This window comes from Ixodes scapularis, unplaced genomic scaffold (genome assembly GCF_016920785.2).
Source record: "Ixodes scapularis isolate PalLabHiFi unplaced genomic scaffold, ASM1692078v2 PGA_scaffold11__112_contigs__length_91849675, whole genome shotgun sequence".
Lineage (NCBI taxonomy): Eukaryota > Metazoa > Arthropoda > Arachnida > Ixodida > Ixodidae > Ixodes > Ixodes scapularis.
Window position 1 is genome coordinate 24,241,930 of NW_024609837.1, and position 21,139 is coordinate 24,263,068.

At 46.5% G+C, this 21,139-nt stretch overlaps 1 protein-coding gene across 1 annotated transcript; it reads left to right on the forward strand.

The window, feature by feature from the left end:
- Positions 1 to 1,084: 1,084 nt before the first annotated feature.
- Positions 1,085 to 18,116, forward strand: LOC8039495 (uncharacterized protein C3orf38). Its single transcript, XM_029989210.4, has 4 exons — positions 1,085 to 1,389; positions 3,286 to 3,467; positions 5,773 to 5,946; positions 14,104 to 18,116. The coding sequence occupies exons 1-4, from the start codon at positions 1,269 to 1,271 to the stop codon at positions 14,503 to 14,505; spliced, it is 879 nt and encodes a 292-aa protein (XP_029845070.1). The 5' UTR covers positions 1,085 to 1,268; the 3' UTR covers positions 14,506 to 18,116.
- The last annotated feature ends 3,023 nt before the right edge of the window (positions 18,117 to 21,139 follow it).

A 21,139-nucleotide genomic window follows, 5' to 3' on the forward strand; every position in this document is an offset into this window, starting at 1 on the left:
ACTCTAAACTAGAAGGGGGACGGGGGCAAGCGCCCCCCCCCCCCCCCCCCCCCCCCCGTGTTGGTACGGCCATGCTTGTCGTCGTTACCCCAGCACCGGACCCACTAAGGGACAAGGTTGAGACTTTGGGCCGGAGCCACGCGGGAGAGAGTCCCGATTTTCCTCTTTTCCACCTGTTCCCAGCTGTGCCAGTTAGTCGTGCATCATTTAATTTTCTCTAGATAATTTCCACCAATCTTCTAATTGCCTCTTTGTGACTGGTAATCCTTTTATCCTCCGTCCTTCCATCGTCACCAGAAAAACGTGCAGGGCCCCGGCCAAATCTATTACCCCTTCAGGGACGGCAGAGCGAAGCCCCGTGCACTTCAAAACCAAGTGCTCTAGTGTCTCGCTCTCATTACGGCAGGCAACACATAATGTGTCGGTCTCCTGAAATTGAGCCCTATAAGTCCTCGTCCTCAAAACTCCCATTCTCGCCTCAAACAGTAAAGAGCTTCCCAGAAATGATTCCGTATTTTCGGGATCAATTTTCTTTGAATTCGGGAGTGTCGGCAAGAAATCACCGCTTACGGTGTGTTATGAAAATCTTTCAGAGAGTATATACAGTATTTACAACGTCTAAGTCATGTTTACAACATTAAAGGCTTAATTGAAAGTGGTTTCCTGGCAAAATTTTTGTAGGACTAGTGCTTGTCGGTAACCGTAAACCCGTATTTGGTGAGCTGCGGTCTCAGAAAGCGAACCATACACTTCACTCTCTGTGTGAGGTCATCATTGCGGTCGCCCATGAGTAAGTTTGAGCCACAGGCTTCTTCTTTTCTTCCGATCTGCATCGGGGCACACAATAGTAGGACGTTTCAACGAAGTTTCGTGGCGAAGCGAAGGCAGACCGTACCGAACGCCGAGCGCAAACCGCACGAACCGCGCGAACCGCACCAAAGCAGACGACGCAATCCCGTCAGATAATGATGATGATGATGATGTTGACCCTGTTAACATAGCGCCTTCAAGCGGTCGCTACGAGTGGTGCGCCGACGGTTCCTCGAGGGCGTTTTGCCAGGTACAAAAAGTATATAGGGGGCACTGTCCGAATAAAATCCGAAAGAATAAACGAAACGCAAGATCAAAAGCACCCCGAAGCCCTCCATTAAGCCAATCCGATCCGATGTAAGCCACTGCAGTATAGATCGGGCTTCCCGCCTCTGGTATTCCGCGACAGCCTTCTAAATTTTGAAATGCATTATTCTAACATCACATAAGGTCCAACAATGCTTACCGAACGAGAACAACAAGGGCTCGCCAAGATCATCGGTGCCTTGGAGCTACCGGACGTAATCGCGCTAGCGCAAACAGTCACCTGCAAGCAGATAAAGCTCACCGACCGATCAGGTAAACCTAGAAATGCGCACACATATTCTTCTTCCTCGGAATTTATAGCCCGATCCGGACTGGTGGTGCACGCTGCGAAATCGGGCCTTTTCATGGATGCATTATTCGAGCATTCGCTTGGAAACGAGGGCTGTTGACACCCCATGCGGTGGCGGTGTTTACACAACAATCTTGCCTCCATCGTCGTAATAGCTGAACGCTCTTTGTGTCCGCTGTTGAGCGCAGAATCCTCGAAGCAACCGATTCAAATGCAGTTTTCTACTCCGAGCTGCTTGCCTGCAAGCCTTGACCTTCGTATTGCGCGGTAACGTCGTTAGCGCGAGCGGATGCAGCACTTCGTGGCACATCGCTTGTTCGACCGTACGCTGTACTCGTTTTAATTGCGCTGACCACGTGATGGTAGGAGGAGGGTCATCCGATGAACGTTGACCGGCGGACAATCTCTTGCCGTTGCTAGTTACCGCCTCGCGTCGCTTATCTTGCTGCAGTGCCGCGTCGCTTATCTCGCTGCCGCGTCGCGAGAGAGTGTCACTCCATATTTTCAGGGTATGGTATCTCTTTTCTCTTCACAGCTCACCCTCCAATTCGTCAGTTCTGGTCACGTGGACATAAACCTCCATGGATTGTGTCCAAGCTTCGCCAGCACTCCTACATCAGGGCTTATTACAGTGCAATGTTGTTGTTTTTCGATAAGGATTCTTTGCAGCTATCCTTTCAGTTTTCTGTAAAGTCGGGGTCACACTGCTTATACATCATACAAAAGACAGTTTGCACACAGATTCGAACGCGAGTTGCCGTGAGATCCGGGCTTTGAATGCTGTATGGCAGTGAGTTCAAGAAAACTTGGCATATGGCATTCGAACCACAGATATTGCGCTGATTCGTGTTTGGATACTGTCTTTTGTAAGATGTATGAGCTGTGTGACCTCAGCTTTACTTGGCTTGGCACACACAACCTATGGACAGGAGTGGAAGAAGCAGTTCTGGCCGCAACAAAAAGCAACGGCCTAAATGCTGAACGGGTTTCGACTGTACTGGTTAAAGGAGAGAGCTGTAGATCATAAACTCATTTCGTACAAGTACTGTCCCTTGTTGCAAATGAACCCATCATTTTCTAAATATCTGGTGCCACGTGGTGGTTTTCTTCTGATCCTGCCCAAAAAAAAGCAAAATTAAATAACCAAACTGAGTGCCCCCCCACACACACACACAAACAAACACATGCACGCACGCACACACAAAAAAAAAAAAAGTGGTTCAAGGATTTTTAGGGTGGAACAATGTGCACCCTTGGGAAGAGGGAAGAAGCACCTTTGAATGAACTTAGGGGCAAAATATAAACCACAATGAGCACCGGAAAGACGTTTGGGGAGCTTGATTTAGGTCAGTGGAGCCAGCAGGATCTAGCTTCCTTGATTGACAGAATGACCATGCTCATTTGAGCACAGGCTCACATATTTTTATATCGGAACCTCTTGAACGGGCGATTTAAAAAAATGATGCATCATAAAGCGTGCGACTTCTATCCCGCCCTTTTTAATTAGCTGTATTTTTCCATAGTAGACCACAGGGAACATTGGGAAGTTTTATTGAAGCGCAAACTACTTTAACAAAATGAACCAATTATTTTTGGCATTCTTCCAAATATTGGTGGATGACCAAAACATGCTGGGCACAATCAGTAAACCATCTAAGCAGAGTGATCACATTCCCCCACTTCCATCCGAAGGTTTGGGGTGCGAGGAGGTAAACATTTACGACAGGGTCGTTCGCCTGTTCCTGCAGTCGAACTACAGATTCGGGCAGCACGCTCGTCTGATCCCTCCCATCTTCCCGTCAAAAAAATGCAACCCGTGTGGCTCTTTTGCCAAACGAGGATTCTTGCACCTTTTTCAGAGGCCGAGCGCGCCATCCTCTCCGGCACGCAAAGCCCCGCCGACCTGCTGAGACGCAAGAAGATCTTGCGGGAGCTTCTGTTCCGCTACCTCTGGAGCGAGAGTGTCTTCGTGGCACCGGCGCTCGCCAAGTCGGACCTCATCCATGCATGCCTGCAGCACTGGCAGGCTTTACCCGACGGCGTGAGTACCAACACCGCGACGCCTTTTAGTCACATCATGATGCCTGCAACGCGTCTCCAGCTCCCGCGTTTGTTGCGTTTTAAAAAGTGGTCCCTCGATTTCCGCCCGACAATGTCGCAGAAGTGTCGTGTTGTCGCCAGTCACGATCCTGGTGGTATCGAGGCGGGGGCTGCGGTGGACGTGGCAGATGACTGTTCTGCCGTGGGTCGCCCTCCAGCTTGATGGTTCGCGGAAGCTTTGGCGGCCAGAAATCTGAATGCTGCAACAACAACAACACTCGCTTTCTCTTGTGCTTTTCTTTTTTAAACAGAATTTTTATGTCTAATTGTTGGGATCGCGATATCTGACGTCACGACACTCCGGCTTCTGTGACGTCGTTTGTTGCCACTTCGGGATGACTTTCGATGCATGGGTGGAATAGGACACTTGGCGCACTAGTTGGAGACACGTTCCAGGCACCAGAACAACACTAATGGCGGCGTATACAGCCATCGAAAAGATTTCTAAGAAGGTTGCCTGTCGAGTCCGTAAACACTAGCAAGTGTCTGCGTTTGCACCGCAAGCCTTTTGCTTGACATGCCACGTGGTGCGATGACATGTATGGGTACTGATACGGTTCATTTTTGCGCTCGAAAATAGTTTCTAGGTGAGACACCCTCAATTTTTTTAGATGACATATGGTAGTGGGCAGATATTTCTGCCAATAAAACTAACTAAAAGACGTAAAGTGTCGACATAAAGAGTTGGCTTGCGCTTGGGCGAATGAGAGCCTGAAACATAAAAGGACAGAGCAGACGTACACACGACTTGAAAGAAATAACACAAACTAGTGATTGGATTTTCATTTCTTTCATGGTGCAGTCTGTGATCACAATAAACATAATGGAGTGTATTTATGTGAGGCATGAACAGGGCAGTGAAATGCGACGTTCGACGATGGGAGTGCAGCGCAAAAAAGTGCCAACGTTGCCCTCACGCTAATCGTGCTGCGCTGAGTATGTCTTCCTTATACACATAGGCTTTTGCCCTTTCATGTTTTATACCTTCATTTCCGTAATCAAAAGAAGTTTCTCACTGATACGGTTTGTGACCACCTCTTTCCTTTTCACGTAGCTCACAATGATTGTGTGTCGGAGAAACAACATACTTATTCCAAGCTGCGTGGTGTTCATATCCCCAAATTTCTGAAAAATGCATTTGGTTTCGTTTTAAAGCAGATTATAGAGTTTGAGACAGATGAAGACTGTGGGCACACCAATGTGCCTTGCAGAACTGATAGACAGAGAATCCAAGGTCGGAAAATATGTTTCGTCATGAAATGAAGCTTTACGTACCAAAACGGTATCACGATTGAGTGAGGCGGCAGGTTGGCGGTAAACGGGATATTCCGATCGTGCATATCTCTGCCGCACCCAGACCTTCAGGAGGAGGATCGATGACTGAATGTTTTAGCGCACACCATCCCAACACATGGAGTGAAGGCTTGTGCTGCTGAACCCTGGGATCCCGAGTTCAATTCCCACCCCTGCCCATTTCAATTTGGACGAGTGTCGTACCGGCGTGCAGTTGCATATATCCTCTGTATGATGTATGTTAACCCCTTGAGTGCCGGTTTTCTGTTTTTCTCGCATGGCGAATGCAAATTTTAGTTTCAGTAGCACTGACGCATGCTCTGTGAACAATATTTACTTACAAATGACACACTGATTTACGGGTAAAAAATCATTGATGTTTGCGTGCCTGCAACCTACGACGCATTTCTCGTATTGTACTTCTCGACACACGGTACTGTGCAGGGGCACCTCGACCTCGCATCCTGAGGTACTCGGCCTTTGTTGATTCGGAACTGTGACTTCCTTGTTTTCACAGTCGTCGAGTGTTGAGTTCATTAGTTTTCTAAATCTCAAGTGTTTGTCACGAAGTGTCAGGTTGAACGACACAGATTCGCCATTCTCTAACAACGACGGAGCATACCAAAGCAAAAGTTACCCAAACAAAAAAAAAAAATATATTGCATGTCACCAGATAGTGACACCACAAGAAGACGCATTGTTTTCGTCGCCTGTTCATATGTACCACCACACGTTAAAAGAAAGACGATTCAGTTGGGAGGGGCAGGGAACAAACCGAAACCTCACAGTGACGCGCTCGAGTACACTCGGGCGTGGCACTGAGAAAGGTTAAAGACCCCGGGCTAGCGGTGGTACAGCACTGGCTAAATTCCTCACCTGTCCTGGGGTGTCCTTTTTAACGGGGTCCATATGAACGCGACACGACTGTACACACAACCCAATTATCGTTGCAGACCTTCAAGTCGGAGGGCCAGTTTCCGCAGGACGACGGCAAGGAGGGCGTGTCCTCTGAGAGCAGCTTCCAGGAGAAGCTGGGACTGGAGTTCACCAACTGGTTCTTTGCCCAGCTCAATGCGGAGTCGGACAAGCTGGGTCACCAGCACTTCTTCTCAAACTGCAGCCTCAAGGTAAGACGCCGAGGTCCTTCGCATACGGTTTGTCTCCCTGTGGCGAGACACCATCAGGCAGAGGAATCTGCTACCAAATGTTACTTTATTGCATGCTTTTTGTTGACATGTTCTTGCGGAAAACCCCTATAGACCGCTATTGTACAACGGTTGCTGTTTTGATGTATGACATAGTTGGGTTGGGCGACAAAGAATAAAGTAAATAGCTTAGGCATAACGACAATGAAAAAAGCACACATTTCCTGAAAGGAGCCGAGATTCGGTTTCGTTACAACTCTGGCAACGCTAACCGCACCAACAGCGGAAGCGACCACCAACGCGAAGGCATCGCTGCATAACAAAAATGGCGACAAGCATGTGCAGCAGCTTTTACTAGAAACGCACCAATACACGCGGAAGTTGCTTTTCGTACGGTTCACAAAACGGCGCTGCTCCGCAAGCTATTTTTCTTTTACTTTTGTGAAAGGCAGGATTGCATGTGTACAACTTCTTTTTATGGTGAAGTTTATCGGGATCATGCAAACCAGAGGTAACATAGCACATATGCAGAAATTGAGACAGTGCCTGCAATTTGAAATGCGAACAGTGCCCTTGGAGGGATCCGGTTCATTGGTTCCTTGGGCACGCTAGAGCCGGGAATTCAATGCCCGCAACTGTTGCACAGAGTGCGACCGTCGGTCCACGACGGGCACAGCCCGTGGTCACGATGTGAATGCTGGATTCGCTGGCAACGTTGTTTGTCAGCCTGGCTGGGCAGTCTGTACGTACTGTGGTCTGGTCCATGTTGCCAATACTAAAGTTGGAGTAGTTGTGCTCCGGACGCAGGCTTTCCGTAGGCATCCGGAAGACGGCGATGGCCTCGACATAGTCGGCCGGCAGCTTTGGGTTCTCGTTCGTCCCCACTCGCTTTGATGCGTTCGGGGTGGGCTTTTCAGCAGGGCGGGCTCTCCAGCAGGCCAGGTGGTGGTTCGAAGCTTTTAAATTGCCCAGGTTCATATGGACTGCCAGTTTGCATGCATGCTCTCGAAGGAGGTGGTTTCTCACTGTTTGCCCCGCTGCCCGCTCGGTATCCAAAAAGTCAGCTATTGCTTCGTCGAGCTCCTCGCTGAAGACCGGCCGTCCGTTGTTGATGGCCCTCTCGAATTGGTTTTTGCCTTGGCACTGCTGCAGAAGGGACCGTTAGGTGCTGTTTCATTCGCAAACATGCTTCCTGTATAGCTAAAAATGTCTCGCAGTTTTGCCAGCATTGTCTCCATTCTTCTTGTGCCATTGGATAACTTCCACCTTTTTCTGAAGCATGTAGCTATTCCTCGTGGTTGATGCTGGAAGCGAGCGCGGGTTAACAGGCGGTGCAGGCAGTGGAATGACCGTCTACTGGAGTGGAGTTTGTTCGCTTGAGCTGTTTCTTCTTTTACTCTGCACCCGGACGTAGAGGTGTGCAAGGGCCTATATTTTGGAGCCTGGCCCAGCCCAGACCGTTGTCTATTGGGCCCGGACTTGCCCGCGGCCCGCTATCCATTTCCAACTTCCGCGCCGGTCAGGCCCAAGGCTAATTCTCACGGGCCAGCTGCGACCCGCTTTATTTTAGCCCAGTACGAATAGCTTACAAATTGCGTGGTATGGCAGCTTTCTTGCCACTGCTACATATATATTGATTACGCTACCCAATAATCAGTGCTGTAAGCATTTTTTTTTTTTTTTTTTTGCTGCTATTATTAGTTGGATTAATCTGCGGGCCTAGGCAGCTTGTTAAGAAACACGCCAGAGACACTTAAGACTGTTTACATGTAGTAATGTAAAAGCATTATAGTCCCGCGGGTGAAATGGTTTCGAGTAATGTTTCTAAACATATTAAAGTTGTTTTTGCCGGTATTGTATTCAGTCTGTTTGCATATTCGTTGGCCCTCAAACCTTAAACTTTCGGACCCTCATGCTGAACAGCAGTGAGGTTGGCCGAGGTTTCATGGGGTGGGTAGCATGACGTAGAGGTAGTTGTTGTTGAAGCTGAGTTTATTTCGCGCTTTGAGATCGTCGATATCTAATGGTTCGTCGGTTGTGATTATATTGTCTTCTGTTGCGATGATGTCCTCATCGTCGGACGGGTATATGTCCAGAGTGTTGTCCTCATGTCATAGTGGTTAAGGTGCTGTGGGTGGCGATGGAATGGGTTCGATTGAGTCTGGCATTGCCTTGTGGTCGGTGAAGTACGTGGACAAGCACTTGACGTCTTTGACAGCGTTCTGGTTGTGAAATGCGAAACCAATGCACATTCCTCTAAATGTGGTGATCGCTGTGCATGGTTTTGCAAGTAGAACTCGAGGATTATCATAGAGTGTGTTGAGGAACTTGTTGGTCCTTGCGTTCCGATTGAAGTCATCGAGTAAAACTAGTGATTTCGAGCGAATGTCTTGCGGTATGATGCATATGACAAACGATGCTGCGTCGTATTTGGATGTATTTGGAGCCAGGTAGACGCAAACTATGACGCATCCGTTGGGCAGTGACACGGCACAGCTTTCTCCGTAGTCATACCGTTCTATGAGCTGCACAGTTGCGGGTTCGACGCGATGTTTGGCGTAGGTGGCAACTCCTGCGGCAGCGTTTACGGGTTTCTTTGCATCGCAAATGAAGCGATAGATACCCTTGGATTTTTCTGCCGTCACTTGGATGCATCCACGTTTCTGTGAGACAGAGAAGTGACGCTTCTTTGAAGTTGACGTCGTGGGCTACGTCTTCTTTGTGCTTCGGCAGGGACCCTACGTTCAAGCAAGCAACGACTTATTGCCTGCCTTTTCACTCGCATTGTCGCATTGATCCGCTCTTCCTCGGCTGTGGTGAATTTGCGTGGACAGCCACGTTTGCTTGCGGAAGCCGCCATAGATGTAGACGTTGCCGCCAATGTCAAGGCCGTAGATGTAGACGTGGTCGCCCGACAGTCTATCGCATGAAGCCCACAATGAGCACAGATGAAGTCCGAAGAGCAACTGACACGCTGGAGGCAGTGGTGACATCACGCTCCCCCACTGCGCAGGCGCGGCGCCCCGCCGGCTTCCATGACGAAGCATCTGCACTGCTGTGCTTTTCTGTGTGTTTTATTTCTGAGGTACGTCCGCTTTGACCTTAAGCAGCGCGTGCTTGATGACATATTTTTATAGCCATCTTTTGGGCACAGCGCCGACACCGCCTTTTCACTTAATGGGACAAATAAGGCTTTCGCCTTAAAATCACCTCAATCATCCTTTTCTGCGACTAAATCCCCACAGAAAGGACAGAAAAACAAAAATGACAAACAGCAGTAAACAAAACCATGTGTCGCAGTTGAAAAGAAAGGGAAACGTCACGACGGGTATAGACAAAAAACAAACAAAGTTTTAAATTGCCGAATCGCTGCATACAACCGAAAATTTTTTTTAAAAAGTATGGTCGTCTTTTGCGGTGGTCTATGAGAAATTGTTCAGGAAAAGCACCCCTCAGGTGAACCTCTTCACCCATATTGTGGATGCACGCACTCGTGCACTCAGATAATTTACGCCGGCAACAGTGCGCATTGTGTTTGCACGTATGTCTGCGTATTGATGGGGAGAAGCCATTGTAGGATGGCGGCATCGCAGGGCACGAAGAGGAATGCCGTGCCGTTGGTGCCGTGAAAGAGCATTCGCTGCACACACAGCAAACCATACAAAAGCATATACATGTGCACGCACATGCTTCAAGATTTGTGTCTCCCCCACTGTGGTTCCTCCCCAACCCCCCGAACACGCTTCCAAAAAACATGATACTAAAAAAAAAGAAGGGTTATGGCCAGCTTAGCTTGCTTTAGCCCACCTCGTAGACTTGAATGCAAGGCCCCTACTCTGCATGGGGCCCTCATGAATGTGGCCGTGAAGCCCGATCCTGGCTTGCGGGCTGGCCTGTACCAGTGCAGATCTCTACCCGAACGTCTCGAACGTTTCACTTCTACTTCGCCCTTATCTCGCCAATCTAACCGACAAACATCTTCTCTTTTGTTAGAAGTCTGGTCGCTGGTGGTGGTCACAGATGGGTCATCCAAGATTTTTCTGGAAGGGCCATCAGACATCTTCATGGCAGGAGCTTCCTGGGCTTTGGAATGCGTCGAAGCTAGCGGTATTTTTAGGGGCTGGGCTATGTTTGGGAATTTTATTAAAATAGATATTTTGGCCAAAAAGGTGGGAGGGCAATACGTATTTCAGGCAAGGTCGTTCCCTGGGAACTGTACGGTAAAGCGATGTTGCATCTTGCCCAATCCAGCTACGTCAGAATTCGAACATGGCGGCCATCACGAAGGAATGGTGTGTATAACAACTCTGCGGTGTATCTGTACTTCTATAAACAGCAAGTCAGCAGTCGTGCAGCCACCTGGCAAATCTCCAGGCACAGACTTTGTTTTCCTTTCCTGAGCTCGCAGGAGTGGGCTCAGAGAAGCAGTAATTCGTGGGTTTTCAAACTGGTTTCCTAGGAAACCCGGGTTTCAGCCAGACTACCATCCAATCTTTAAGTTTTTTCGACCGTTTCTGCCACAAAGCAAAGCATTTTTCCAGTTTATGCACTGTTGGAGCAGACCGGGACGTGTTCTTGGGCTGTCGTCAAGAGAGAGAGAGAGAGAAGAGTTTCTCGAGTTTGAAGAACCCCTTTCATAATTATTGATGATTTTGGCTTTTTTTTTTCCCCGTAAATGAAGCAAAGCAGAGTTTTGGTTAGAATAGTTGAGGAACGCTTAATTAAAGTACACATGCAAAGGAAAATATTTTCTTTATTTAAAACAGGTTAGATGGAAAACGAATGTTATAAAACAATTTACAACGAAGAAAAAAATATTTTTAGAGCTATATTTACGGCACAAAACGAATTGGTACTTGGCGCCCTAGGGAACCGTTGCTGGTCACGTGGTAGACTTGTGCACCGTCACCACGCCGCCGCCGCCGCCGGAAAGGAACACTCTGGGGCGCTGCTGTCATCAATTTCTAACCGGCAAACAGGTTTATCACATGGTGCTTGCACTCTTTCAGGAGCTTCCTTTGGGCTCTAAAAGTTACTTAATCTTTGGTTTTTATTGCACTTCAAACGAAGATAAATAAGTAACTTTTAGAGACCATGGGAAGCTTCCGAAAGAGCGCAAGCACTACGTGACAAATAGTGACCAGTCACGTGATAAATAGCGACCACTTTTCCGCGACGCCCGTGGGGTCGTACTACAGATTCGTATCATGCCGTAAATATAGCTCTAAACATTTTTCTTTTTCGTTGTAAATTCGTTTTCCGACTTCCTTTTCTCAACCAGGCTGTCTAAAAAGAATGTATCTTCCCTTTGCATGCGTCCTTTAAAGGGGTGCGGAAACAAAAATTAAATATTCAAATTTCATTCGGAAATGAGTTAAGCACGGTGGATAATAACCGTAAATAATAATCGCCCGTTTGTATTTTGAACGACTGGCTATATTTTTCGTTCCAAACGGTGCACTCAAGCAAGCGCTCGAAGAGAAGCGAACGGAGAGCGCGATGCGTCATGGGATATCCGGCGCAAACAAAAATAGAAAAAAAAAAAAAAGATTCCCCATATTCGTGACATAGCAAAGCTGGCGTGGTTATGAGCTTTGCCATTGGTGGCGTTGTCAGCATTGTGATGGTTTCAATAGCGTCAACGTGTTACAACCGAGCCGTTCGAAGTACCCGTGGGGTGACGAGCATGTGGCTGGCTCAAGGAGCATGCAGCTTCCACAGCACTGTCAGCTTAGGGGTGAATGGGGTGGGAAAAGCAACTTTTGTCAAAAGTTTGAGCGACGGACTAATCTTCCAGGGGGAGAATTGCTGTGTCCAAGTACACAAACGAGGGTTTGGTACAATGCGCGATTTGTGAGTTGAGAAAAGCTATGAAAGGGGGGGGGGGGGGAATGTTGAATTCCAAAGAGCGGCACTGCTCCAATGGAACCTGCTACGTCATGACAATTTAGCAATTTCCCCAACGTTGCTAGATTACCTCCCAAATAGGCTGCACATACATCCACCAGGTGCACATTGAAGGATTCTTTATTTAGCTTTAAAATTAGTTTTCTTGTGCCTTTCAGCAAAAGACTGGTATTTTTGAGGTTATGCTACAACATGCAACACATTAAAGCTAAAAAATGAGTGCTGGAATTGCGTTACCGTACTCCTTTAAGGGGGCACTGCAACGATTTTAACATTGGAAGAATTTGCAGCGTGTAGATATTTTATATACTGCTTATCTCGGCACAAGTGGGACAAAGTGTGGCACCTTCCCTTGAAATACAGTGTAGACTGCATATAACGTATGTCGCGGGAGTCACGAAAATCCACACTATAAGCGGTACCGCGCTATAACCAAAACATCAATTTTTCAGGCCAAAATACATGCGACGAGACAACTTACCTTTGTAAAACAATTTATTTTATATTAGATGAAAAATAAAGCTTAGTTTGAGGAAAGTCTTTATTTCACCAGGCTAGTACACTTCTCTCTCAAGTGTGTCACATTATTTGAAAGAAATGAGTGACTTCTGCCTGGCGCAGCCTTTTAACGGCGTCGCGGGTTGCGGACGGACGTTGCGAGCGTTCAGGATTGCTAACCCTGATCACTTTTCTCCGGTGATGAAAACACGTAAAAATTTGCATCCTTTATACGGTACGCGCATGAAATGCTTCAAATAAGAAATCCGGGCGATATTCGAAAACACAAATGCTTAGAAAGCACCACTGTAGTCGAAGTAAACAAACACGACGACACGGGCGTTTCTGCTGTCTTGAGAGTGTGGCCACGACATCGCCGCACGAGTAGTTGGATCTTCCCTTCTAGTACATGCTGGGTTATCATAGCGACACACAACGAAAATTCACAGTCAAGGATAGCGCTTTTACGCAGAACGATGAGCTTTCACTACGCCTTCGACGTCGACGATCACCACCAACGCCATGTTCGCGGATAGAAGCCGGCCCGCGACCGGCATGCAACGCGCACAAACGGCTGGTTCACAGAAGGCTTTGGCTGGTTGGATGGTTGGGCTAAAGACGGCTATGGTTGGGCTCGCCAACGCCCTGCGCCGTGAACGACACGTGCGTGCATCCCTCCGTCGCTATGGCAATTGAAGCCTTTCTCTTCGCTTCTCCCCGCTTCTTCAAGCAATCTCCTTGCCATCCTTGCCCCCACGAGTGCCGCTTGCGGCTAGCGCCGTTATCTGGTGTCGCACAGGGAAGCGTGCTCGCTGCATCGGTCGGTCGGCGAAGCGTGCTCGCTGCTCCAGAAACCGCACTATAACCGGTATTTCTCTTCGCGCGCCTGCATTTTAAGCGGTATGTAATTACATGAAGTTCTATGGGAGGCGAACCGGTGGTTTAAAAAAAACGCGTTATACCCGGTCCTGCACTATAAGCGGTTACGTTGTAAGTGGTCTATACTGTACTGTGATTTCACTGCGTAATCGCAAAGGAAAAGACATTTTTTTTTAAAATCTGTAGTTGCTTGTGGCAGTCATCGGGACTATGACGTGATGTCGTTCAATGTACGCGAGTTTTCGTGGCGCCAGCTGTTTGAAGTCAACAAAAACCACTTCCTCTCCGTCGCTACTTTTTCATCTTTTCCATGGCAAACTGTCTTTCATCTCAATCGCTCGCCATGACCTTCGACGATGCTACAAGCAGGTGCGGCGCTCTATTGTAGCCGAATCGGACCTCATAAGTCGACGATCGTGGAGGCAGGGCTGGCGGCCCCAAGAGGTGGTACTCCGAGTGATGTCACTGCACCCCAACCTCCAATTTGTTGTAACTTCTTTAAAAACAGCAATGAGCACACGCAAGAAGAATTGCTTCTTTTCTTCATCCTGTAAGTGACATGGGACGATTCCGGCGGCTAATCGGCCAAAGTCCAAAAATGGTAGCGTCGCCCCTCTCACCGCGATCACAACGAGGACGAGCCAGTATAATTTACTGGGGCTCGGAGCTCGTCAACGGAAAGCCAGCTCTCTCCTCCAAGAGGCGATCCTGGCGAGAGACATCGAAGGAAGCACTACCACCTAAAAGACAAGGCCCCTTCCCCCCCAAATTTCATCTTGGGATCCTTAACAGCGACATTGTGCACAGGCCTCGTCCTCTAGATGGCATAGACAGAAGTCCGTCCTTCCCCCGCAGGTACACTGCTTCGAGGTGGCCGCGGCGCAGGACAGCAGCCCCTCCAACCTCCTGTCAATCCGCGGCTCCGAAGCCGCCTCCCGGTTCCTGTGGCAGCTCGCCGGCGGATCCCGGCGCATGTTCCACCCGAACATCCGGTCCGTCAAGTGCCAGGTCGAGGACCACGGGATGGCGCGGATCCAAGTGAGCGGGGTCATCCACGAATACCGCAGCTGTGTCGGGCTCTTCGACTGCACGTTCGGACTGGTCCGCGACCCGGCGGCGGCCGCGCACGAGACCGACATCTGGAAGCTCCAGTTCGTCGAAGTCCGACTCCGAGTGTCGAGACTGGGTTCCGTGACGGCGGCCGTGGTGTCTACGAGCGCGCAGAATGACGTTTCGATGGACCTCGAGTGCTCGTAGCGGGAACGCCTCCGTTCAAGAACAGGGGAGTCGTTCCCGGGGAAGCGGAGCAACGGGAACGTTTCGGCACGAGCGGAAGAACGTGAATCTGACCGTCGGGGGGGGGGGGGGGGAGGGGGGGGGGGGGGTTGTGGTGGTTTGGGGTTTGAGAGAAAAATAGTTTCTGCGTCAACATGTCGGGTGGGGTGCCCACATGATTTTCCCCATTTGCTTTTACAATAGCATCCCTCTACAGAAAAAAACGGTATAACAAAGATATGATGATCATAGTTAGGGTTCCATGTTTTCTTGGTTTATTTTTTGTTCGGATTTTGGCCGTAATCTTTTTGGGTCTTTTTTCTTTTCACCCCGCAGGTTTGGTGGTTTTTTAGATCAGTTTCTCGGGAAAGAATGCGGCGTTTATCGGGGTTTATGTTGAAGGAATCAAAGCCGGCGATTTGCCCGTCTCCGTTAAAGTGTTTGATTTTGAAATATGCCAATGGATGGCGACACCAGAGTATTGTCGAGACCGATTATAATGAAGTCAACGGGAATGTGAAATCACTTCGCTCTATCCGCTATTTCGTTATATAATCGACTTCGGTTAGCGAAGTGCAAAATGAAATGGGAAATAGTGATCGCTTCGCTTTAGCCGCTATTTCGCTATAACTGACGTCGTTAGAACTGATCTCGACAGTACTTCGATATGGTACTGGTCACGAATTTCCTCCGTAACACTGTGGGAGAGCTTTGTATGCGACCATGTGCGGTGCCAGCATCAGAAGGGGGCTAGGAGCCACCAATCTGGCACCGCTGGCAGTCTGGCAACCAGAAAGTAATATCGGAATTTAGAACCCAATCTGAATTGAGGCACCAATAGACCGCGAAATTACACTGACAGCGTTTCTTGTTAATCTGAGCATCTTGAGCTCGGTACACTCAGTCATCAGACCAAACTTTTACACAATGTTCCCCAGAATAATACCATTCTTCATTCCCTTTTTTGCCTCAAAATCAATTCTTAATACCGATATCGCCACCAAACTTCAGCACCGCAAGTAGCACCATCAAGTACCTGCACTGCGAACCTGTAAGTGGCTGGCTCTTTTCCGCTTACAAAAATGCCATTTTGTTTAAAAACAAACGAAAAAGAAAAGCATATTTGTAAGTCTTGATGCTAGAGATCAATAAAGAATGATCAATGCGTGCTTACAGTGATTAATTACAGGCAGAACAAAGCGTTGCCATACGGGAGATTGTTTTTTTTGAAAACTACTTATCATCTCAAATTTGGGGTGGCTCACTGAGAGGGGGGTGAAAAACAAAAATGCCTCATTATGAGTAGTAGTGCCCTTGGCCGCGGTCGTTGACCCTGTACCAAACTTTGTCCGAAGTTTAATGACCAGTGGCGTATTGAAGGACTCTGGCGATGCTATTACACCCCGTGTGTTCTGTTTCGTACTTCTGACGCTAATTGTGACAGTTGCATAGAGCAGAATTCGTCAAGGCAATGCCACGTCAGCGAAGTTCTAGGCACAAGCGGATGCTGATGGAGTATGAGGAATCTGCGATCAATATTTGCGCGCTTCTGTGGTTTCAGCAGTTTTATATCTGCAAAGCTCTTTTGGCTGGATCGCATTCACATACTGTTCACTATCAATTTAAAACAAAAATTACGAGGGTGATTCAAATGAAAACCTTGAAAGTGCAGTAATATTCCGAAAAGTCGTACGATTGATTTGGTAATTGGCAGGAGTAATCCTTGGGATTCAAAGAATGACCAACAGGTGGTAGCATGTTGCATCAGCACAGATGAACGAAGCAGCATTGGTGCAAAGATGGTTGTCCCATTGTTGACATGCACTGAGTTAGAGCAGTGATCTGTGATGCGTTTTTGGAGTAGCGAAGTTGTTAAACCAGCTGAAATTTATGGCAGGATGAAAACTCAGTACGGTGATCTGTATCTGTCTCTGCAGCAAGTGTATGAGTGGACCAGAAAGGTTCAAAGCGGCTTAGCTTCTGTGGAGGACGCCCTGCGACCAGGCCTGGCACACCAGATAGTGACAAACGAAAACATTGCCGCAGTGGAAGCACTTGTTAGGGAAAACAGACGTGTTACTGTGGTGGGAATAGCCTTTATTTTGAATATCAGTGCTGGTTCAGCACGCAATATGTCCATGATGACTCAAAGATGTTATGGGAGGCAAGCATTTCACAAGCGATGAAAAGGTGAAAGCCATAGTGCACGAGTGATTTCAGTCGCAACCAACAGAATTTTTCTCACAAGGTATCTTTGCACTTCTGGAGTGGTGGAACATGTGCATTGCACGTCATGGGGACTACCTACGTCGAAAAATAATATATGTATATAATTTTTCTGCATTTCCTCGTTTGCCTTATAATAAAGAAATCAGGTTTTCGATTGAATCACCCTTGTACCTTCCACTATCGCATGCTTCAAGAGTCATTAAGCTTTCCCTCTGGACCCACGGGTGGTACTAGTTCGTTAGAAATGGGGCTCAGAATACTGCGTTGTTAAGGGCGACGACACAGTGGAAGTTTTTGGTTCTCCTTGGTTTTGAGAAAACCTGTTCAAGGATTTCTTTTCAGGGTTTCTCAGTATCTACCAGAAACATGGAACCCTAATTGTAGCGAAGCAAAACTTAAAAATGCTTTAAATGATACGGGTACAGACATTTGAGGTATTGAGGTAGTAACGACTTTTTCTGAAAAAAAGCTTACTGTACTATAGAGAGGTTCCGTTGTAGGAAGGCTATTCGTTCACGAGCTGAACTAAAAGATGCTTCGTGGTTTGCCAGCTGACCTTCGAGTGATGATGTAATTGACGCTAAATAAGGTATGCACGTGTCTTGCTCGTTGGGCTATTTCGGTGAGGCCTCGCAAGCTGGTCGAGCAATGGCACGTCAGTCAAACGACTTTCTTGGCGAAACCTAGCTGTGACTGCTGACGCTGTACTCGTACGCCAGCGTATGTGCTCGTTGTGCTGCTTTCCAGGAGTTGTAGTTGTCATGCCCCGCAACAAAAGTCCCACGTTTTTGCTAATCACGAAGGATTTCTTTTTGTGCTGTTCGTCAAAGACCTGGCATTTTTGTTCACTACAATATTTTTTATGCCCTGTAACAAAAAACTGATGGTATTGATAGTCTTAGTACTTGCAAAAACCTCTCTTTATAAAAGTGTTGTTTTCTTTCAAAAGCCTAACATTCTTCATAAGAGTCTCTTCATTCTTTGACAAAAGCTTTACATTGTTACTTACTAATATCTTTTTATGTTGACTGCCTGACATAAACTGAGTTGTCGGCTTCATGCTGTTCAGAAGCCCATAAATCTATAAATCATCCATGCTTGAATTTAGGATTAAGCTTGCTGTCCCTATGTAGGCTGAAGTTATGCATTACTCATTTTGTTCATTAGTTTGTCCCTGTGCTGTTTTCTGCAGGGTTAAGATAAACCTGAACTGTTCCCAATAGCTCTTTGCTGTGCGAAAGAGAAATAGAATGTTGAGTGTTGCATTTAATCAGCAAGCTAGATTGAGTTTTCTTAGCTGAGTTACTGCCGATTGTTCCTCGCTGTTCTTGAGTCGATCGCATAATAAAGATCATGAAGTACAACTCCTGTCTGCAAGATCAGAGTTGTTGTCGATTAACTTAAGAGCCATACAATCGCGTGGTATAACATTTTGACCCCTTTGATTCTCCCACTGTAGACAGTAGGCAGAGACCATCATACTCTAATTTGTTTTGAACCAGGTTATATGTTCAAGGTGTATTTGGGGACCGAAGAGCTTGCTAATACCTTTTGGATGTACAGCATCCCGTGGGTCAAGCTCAAAAGAGAATCTTTTGTCATCTGCACACTTAAAATACATTTGAGTGATCTTCTAAACATACTCACGCGATCTTGTTTCCGTTCCCGGTCTGCCAACAATGACGCTTGCGGGCTCATTAATGCATATGCTCAGCACATGCTTGATGGTGCTCATTTAATAGAGAGATCAGGAGCACCGTCCTGTGATGCTTTCTCATGCGGAGGAGGCCGAAGACGTGTCTTCAAAATGAAACGACTGAGGGGCGTTTTAATGGTCTCAAGAGGGTGTTGGTAAGTGTCGACAACATATTCTAAACGTTTACGGGGAGACTACGGGCATCAAGATCAAGACAAAAAAGTTGTTTGGCTCGGCACCTGACAGTTAATGTCATGTGGTCGTGACTATGGAGTTCCTCATAGTATGAAATAACTCCAGCAGCAGAAAACCAGGAGTGCTTATTAGTTACCAAAATAAGTTTCCCCAAAAAAGACTATAAAAGAACCTTCTCTTTTGTGCACATAGCTATGGTAATTACAGTTGCCGACCAATTTTTTTAACGCCGATAATTCGAACTTGTTCGATATTTCGGACCTAAAGGAGGAACCGTGACCTACCCGATAGAAATAGTGCATACTCACGACCAATGTTTCAAACAGCTTGAAGTTCGAAAGTTCAATTTTTCGGACAAAATCGTCGCAAGCGATAAGCGGGAAACTCCACCGAGAAGCGGCCATTTGGGATTTTATGTTGGCTGCACATGGACTGCCTTGGTTTGGCAGCGCTACTGTCCTACTGCTAGGTGCCGCTGTACGGCTTTTTTTTCTCTAGCCGTGCGTTATTATGATCATCATTGTTATTTCCATTTTGCTTTGTTCATTCGCCATCGCAGTCATGGACTTGCACCTCTCATCTCGATCTCGTCTCGGCGAATAATGTTTTCGGACTACTCTGGCTTGGACGTCAATGCTCCATCTGTTTTTCCGCCGCTGCGATCTGATGCTAAAAAGCGCAGAAAATGCTGGACCATAACGCTAGAAAAGAAGGCAGCGATTCTCAAGCTAACAGACACAAACCCTACAAAGTAACCAAAAACATGTTTTTACTTCTAATACAGACCGAAGACGCCTACGGTACTCCTAATATGATTGAGACATTCGCAAAATTACCAGTGTATGATTGTTCAATAAGTAAATAGATATCTGTAGCGCACAGGTCCCCTGTAGGTATGACACTTGAAATTGTCTCCCAACACTCCAACAACTGCTGTTTTTTCCACAGGCTAACTTAAAAAAAATATTGCATAAAAGTTTCTGACATGAAAGCTCAAAATAGTCTGATCCAAAAGTGGGAATCTCTGCTCCAAGACACACTGTTCCCTGCTACAACGCCTGCTCCAAATCACCACTTGTCAGTTCTACTACTGTAAAACCGAAACCAAACCGACTGCACACTGCGCTCGACGCTGTAACTCCACTTTCCCAACGTTGTTTGTTTACAATGCGATCTGATGACAGTTGCGCTCTTGCACATGGTTTAGTTTATGCGAGAATCGTGTGAGTGGGTTTGCTTTTAGTGTTCATACCCATGTCAAACTCCCTGGATTTTTTTTCTTTAGCGCAGTTAATAACTTTGTGTTATACTATACGCTATTGACTCTGTCATGCCCAACGGCGGGCATCAGCACTGTTGCGTTAAGTGGTGCACTAATAGCTCAAGGGACAAGGACAATACGTACAAGTTTTTTCGCATCCCAAGAAACGACAGGTGAGCTCCACTTTCTCCCCACTTTCTCCCTATTCACCAGCCTTAAAATGCTTTATATTTTTCATATAAATTATCAATCAATGTTTGCGATCCACAGTTGTTAGGTTGCGAGTTCCACGTAGGTACAGTGGAATAATTTTGATTGCCAATGTAGAGGTAAAAAAATGCTCAATATGCAAATTTTCAATCAATATACTACTTATGTTGTCCACCAAATGAACCCCGCGCTAGCTGCTACGATTCTTTTTTATACTATAGTGTTTAATATTATTTCAAACAGCTTTTATTCTTTCGTTTCTTACTTTTGAGAGGCAAGTTTCGCGGGTGGTCCTCATGCGATACAGTCACCACTGAAAAAAAAATCCACACAGTTTTCAAATGTTGGATTACTCTTTGGGGCTTTTGTTGGAGAATTTCTTTTTTTTATTGCCGTCTTCACCATGTACTTTTCGGTCTCGATGGACGTTATATGAGGTAATCACCATCATGGTAAGCAGACTAATTAACTCAAATGTGTTAATTTTCTTTTTAATTATTGCTTTTATAGGTCATGTTGCAATTACGGTATACTATTGAAGGATGAACCAATTTAAAAAATTGCAAAAAGGTAATGTTTTTTTATATGTATTCTTGAATCAATATGCATGTTTTTTTTTTAAAGCTTGATTTAAAGTATGCATTTAAAAAGAGTGCCGTAAGCCCTGCCCACAGTGGCGGAAGACCGCAAAAATGTATCCATGAATGTTGCAATTTTTTAAGATTGCCTAGCCTCAAATAGTAAATGCTGTCAATATTGGAATTGTAACATGACCCATAGAACCAATAATTAGAAAAGTTCATTAACAAATTTTAGTTGATTTGTCAATCTAAAATCACGGTTATTATCTTTTCTAATGTTTGGAAGCCTGGTAAGTTCACAATAAACACAATTCGTGTAACACAATAATTTTTTATTTAATCTGTTTGAATTAAGATTAAAGGTAAGTGCAACATAAAATAAGAGGCAAGGTGAGTAAGTGAAGAGATAATATCGCTAGTTGCATAAGTTAAATAGCTGGTACA

Bases quoted from the DNA above. Each gene is read 5' to 3' on its own strand.
- LOC8039495 (XM_029989210.4), top strand. From the start codon at position 1,269: ATGCTTACCGAACGAGAACAACAAGGGCTCGCCAAGATCATCGGTGCC. The intron at 1,390-3,285 runs GTAAACCTAGAA...CACCTTTTTCAG, and splicing joins AAAGCTCACCGACCGATCAG to AGGCCGAGCGCGCCATCCTC. The intron at 3,468-5,772 runs GTGAGTACCAAC...TTATCGTTGCAG, and splicing joins GGCAGGCTTTACCCGACGGC to ACCTTCAAGTCGGAGGGCCA.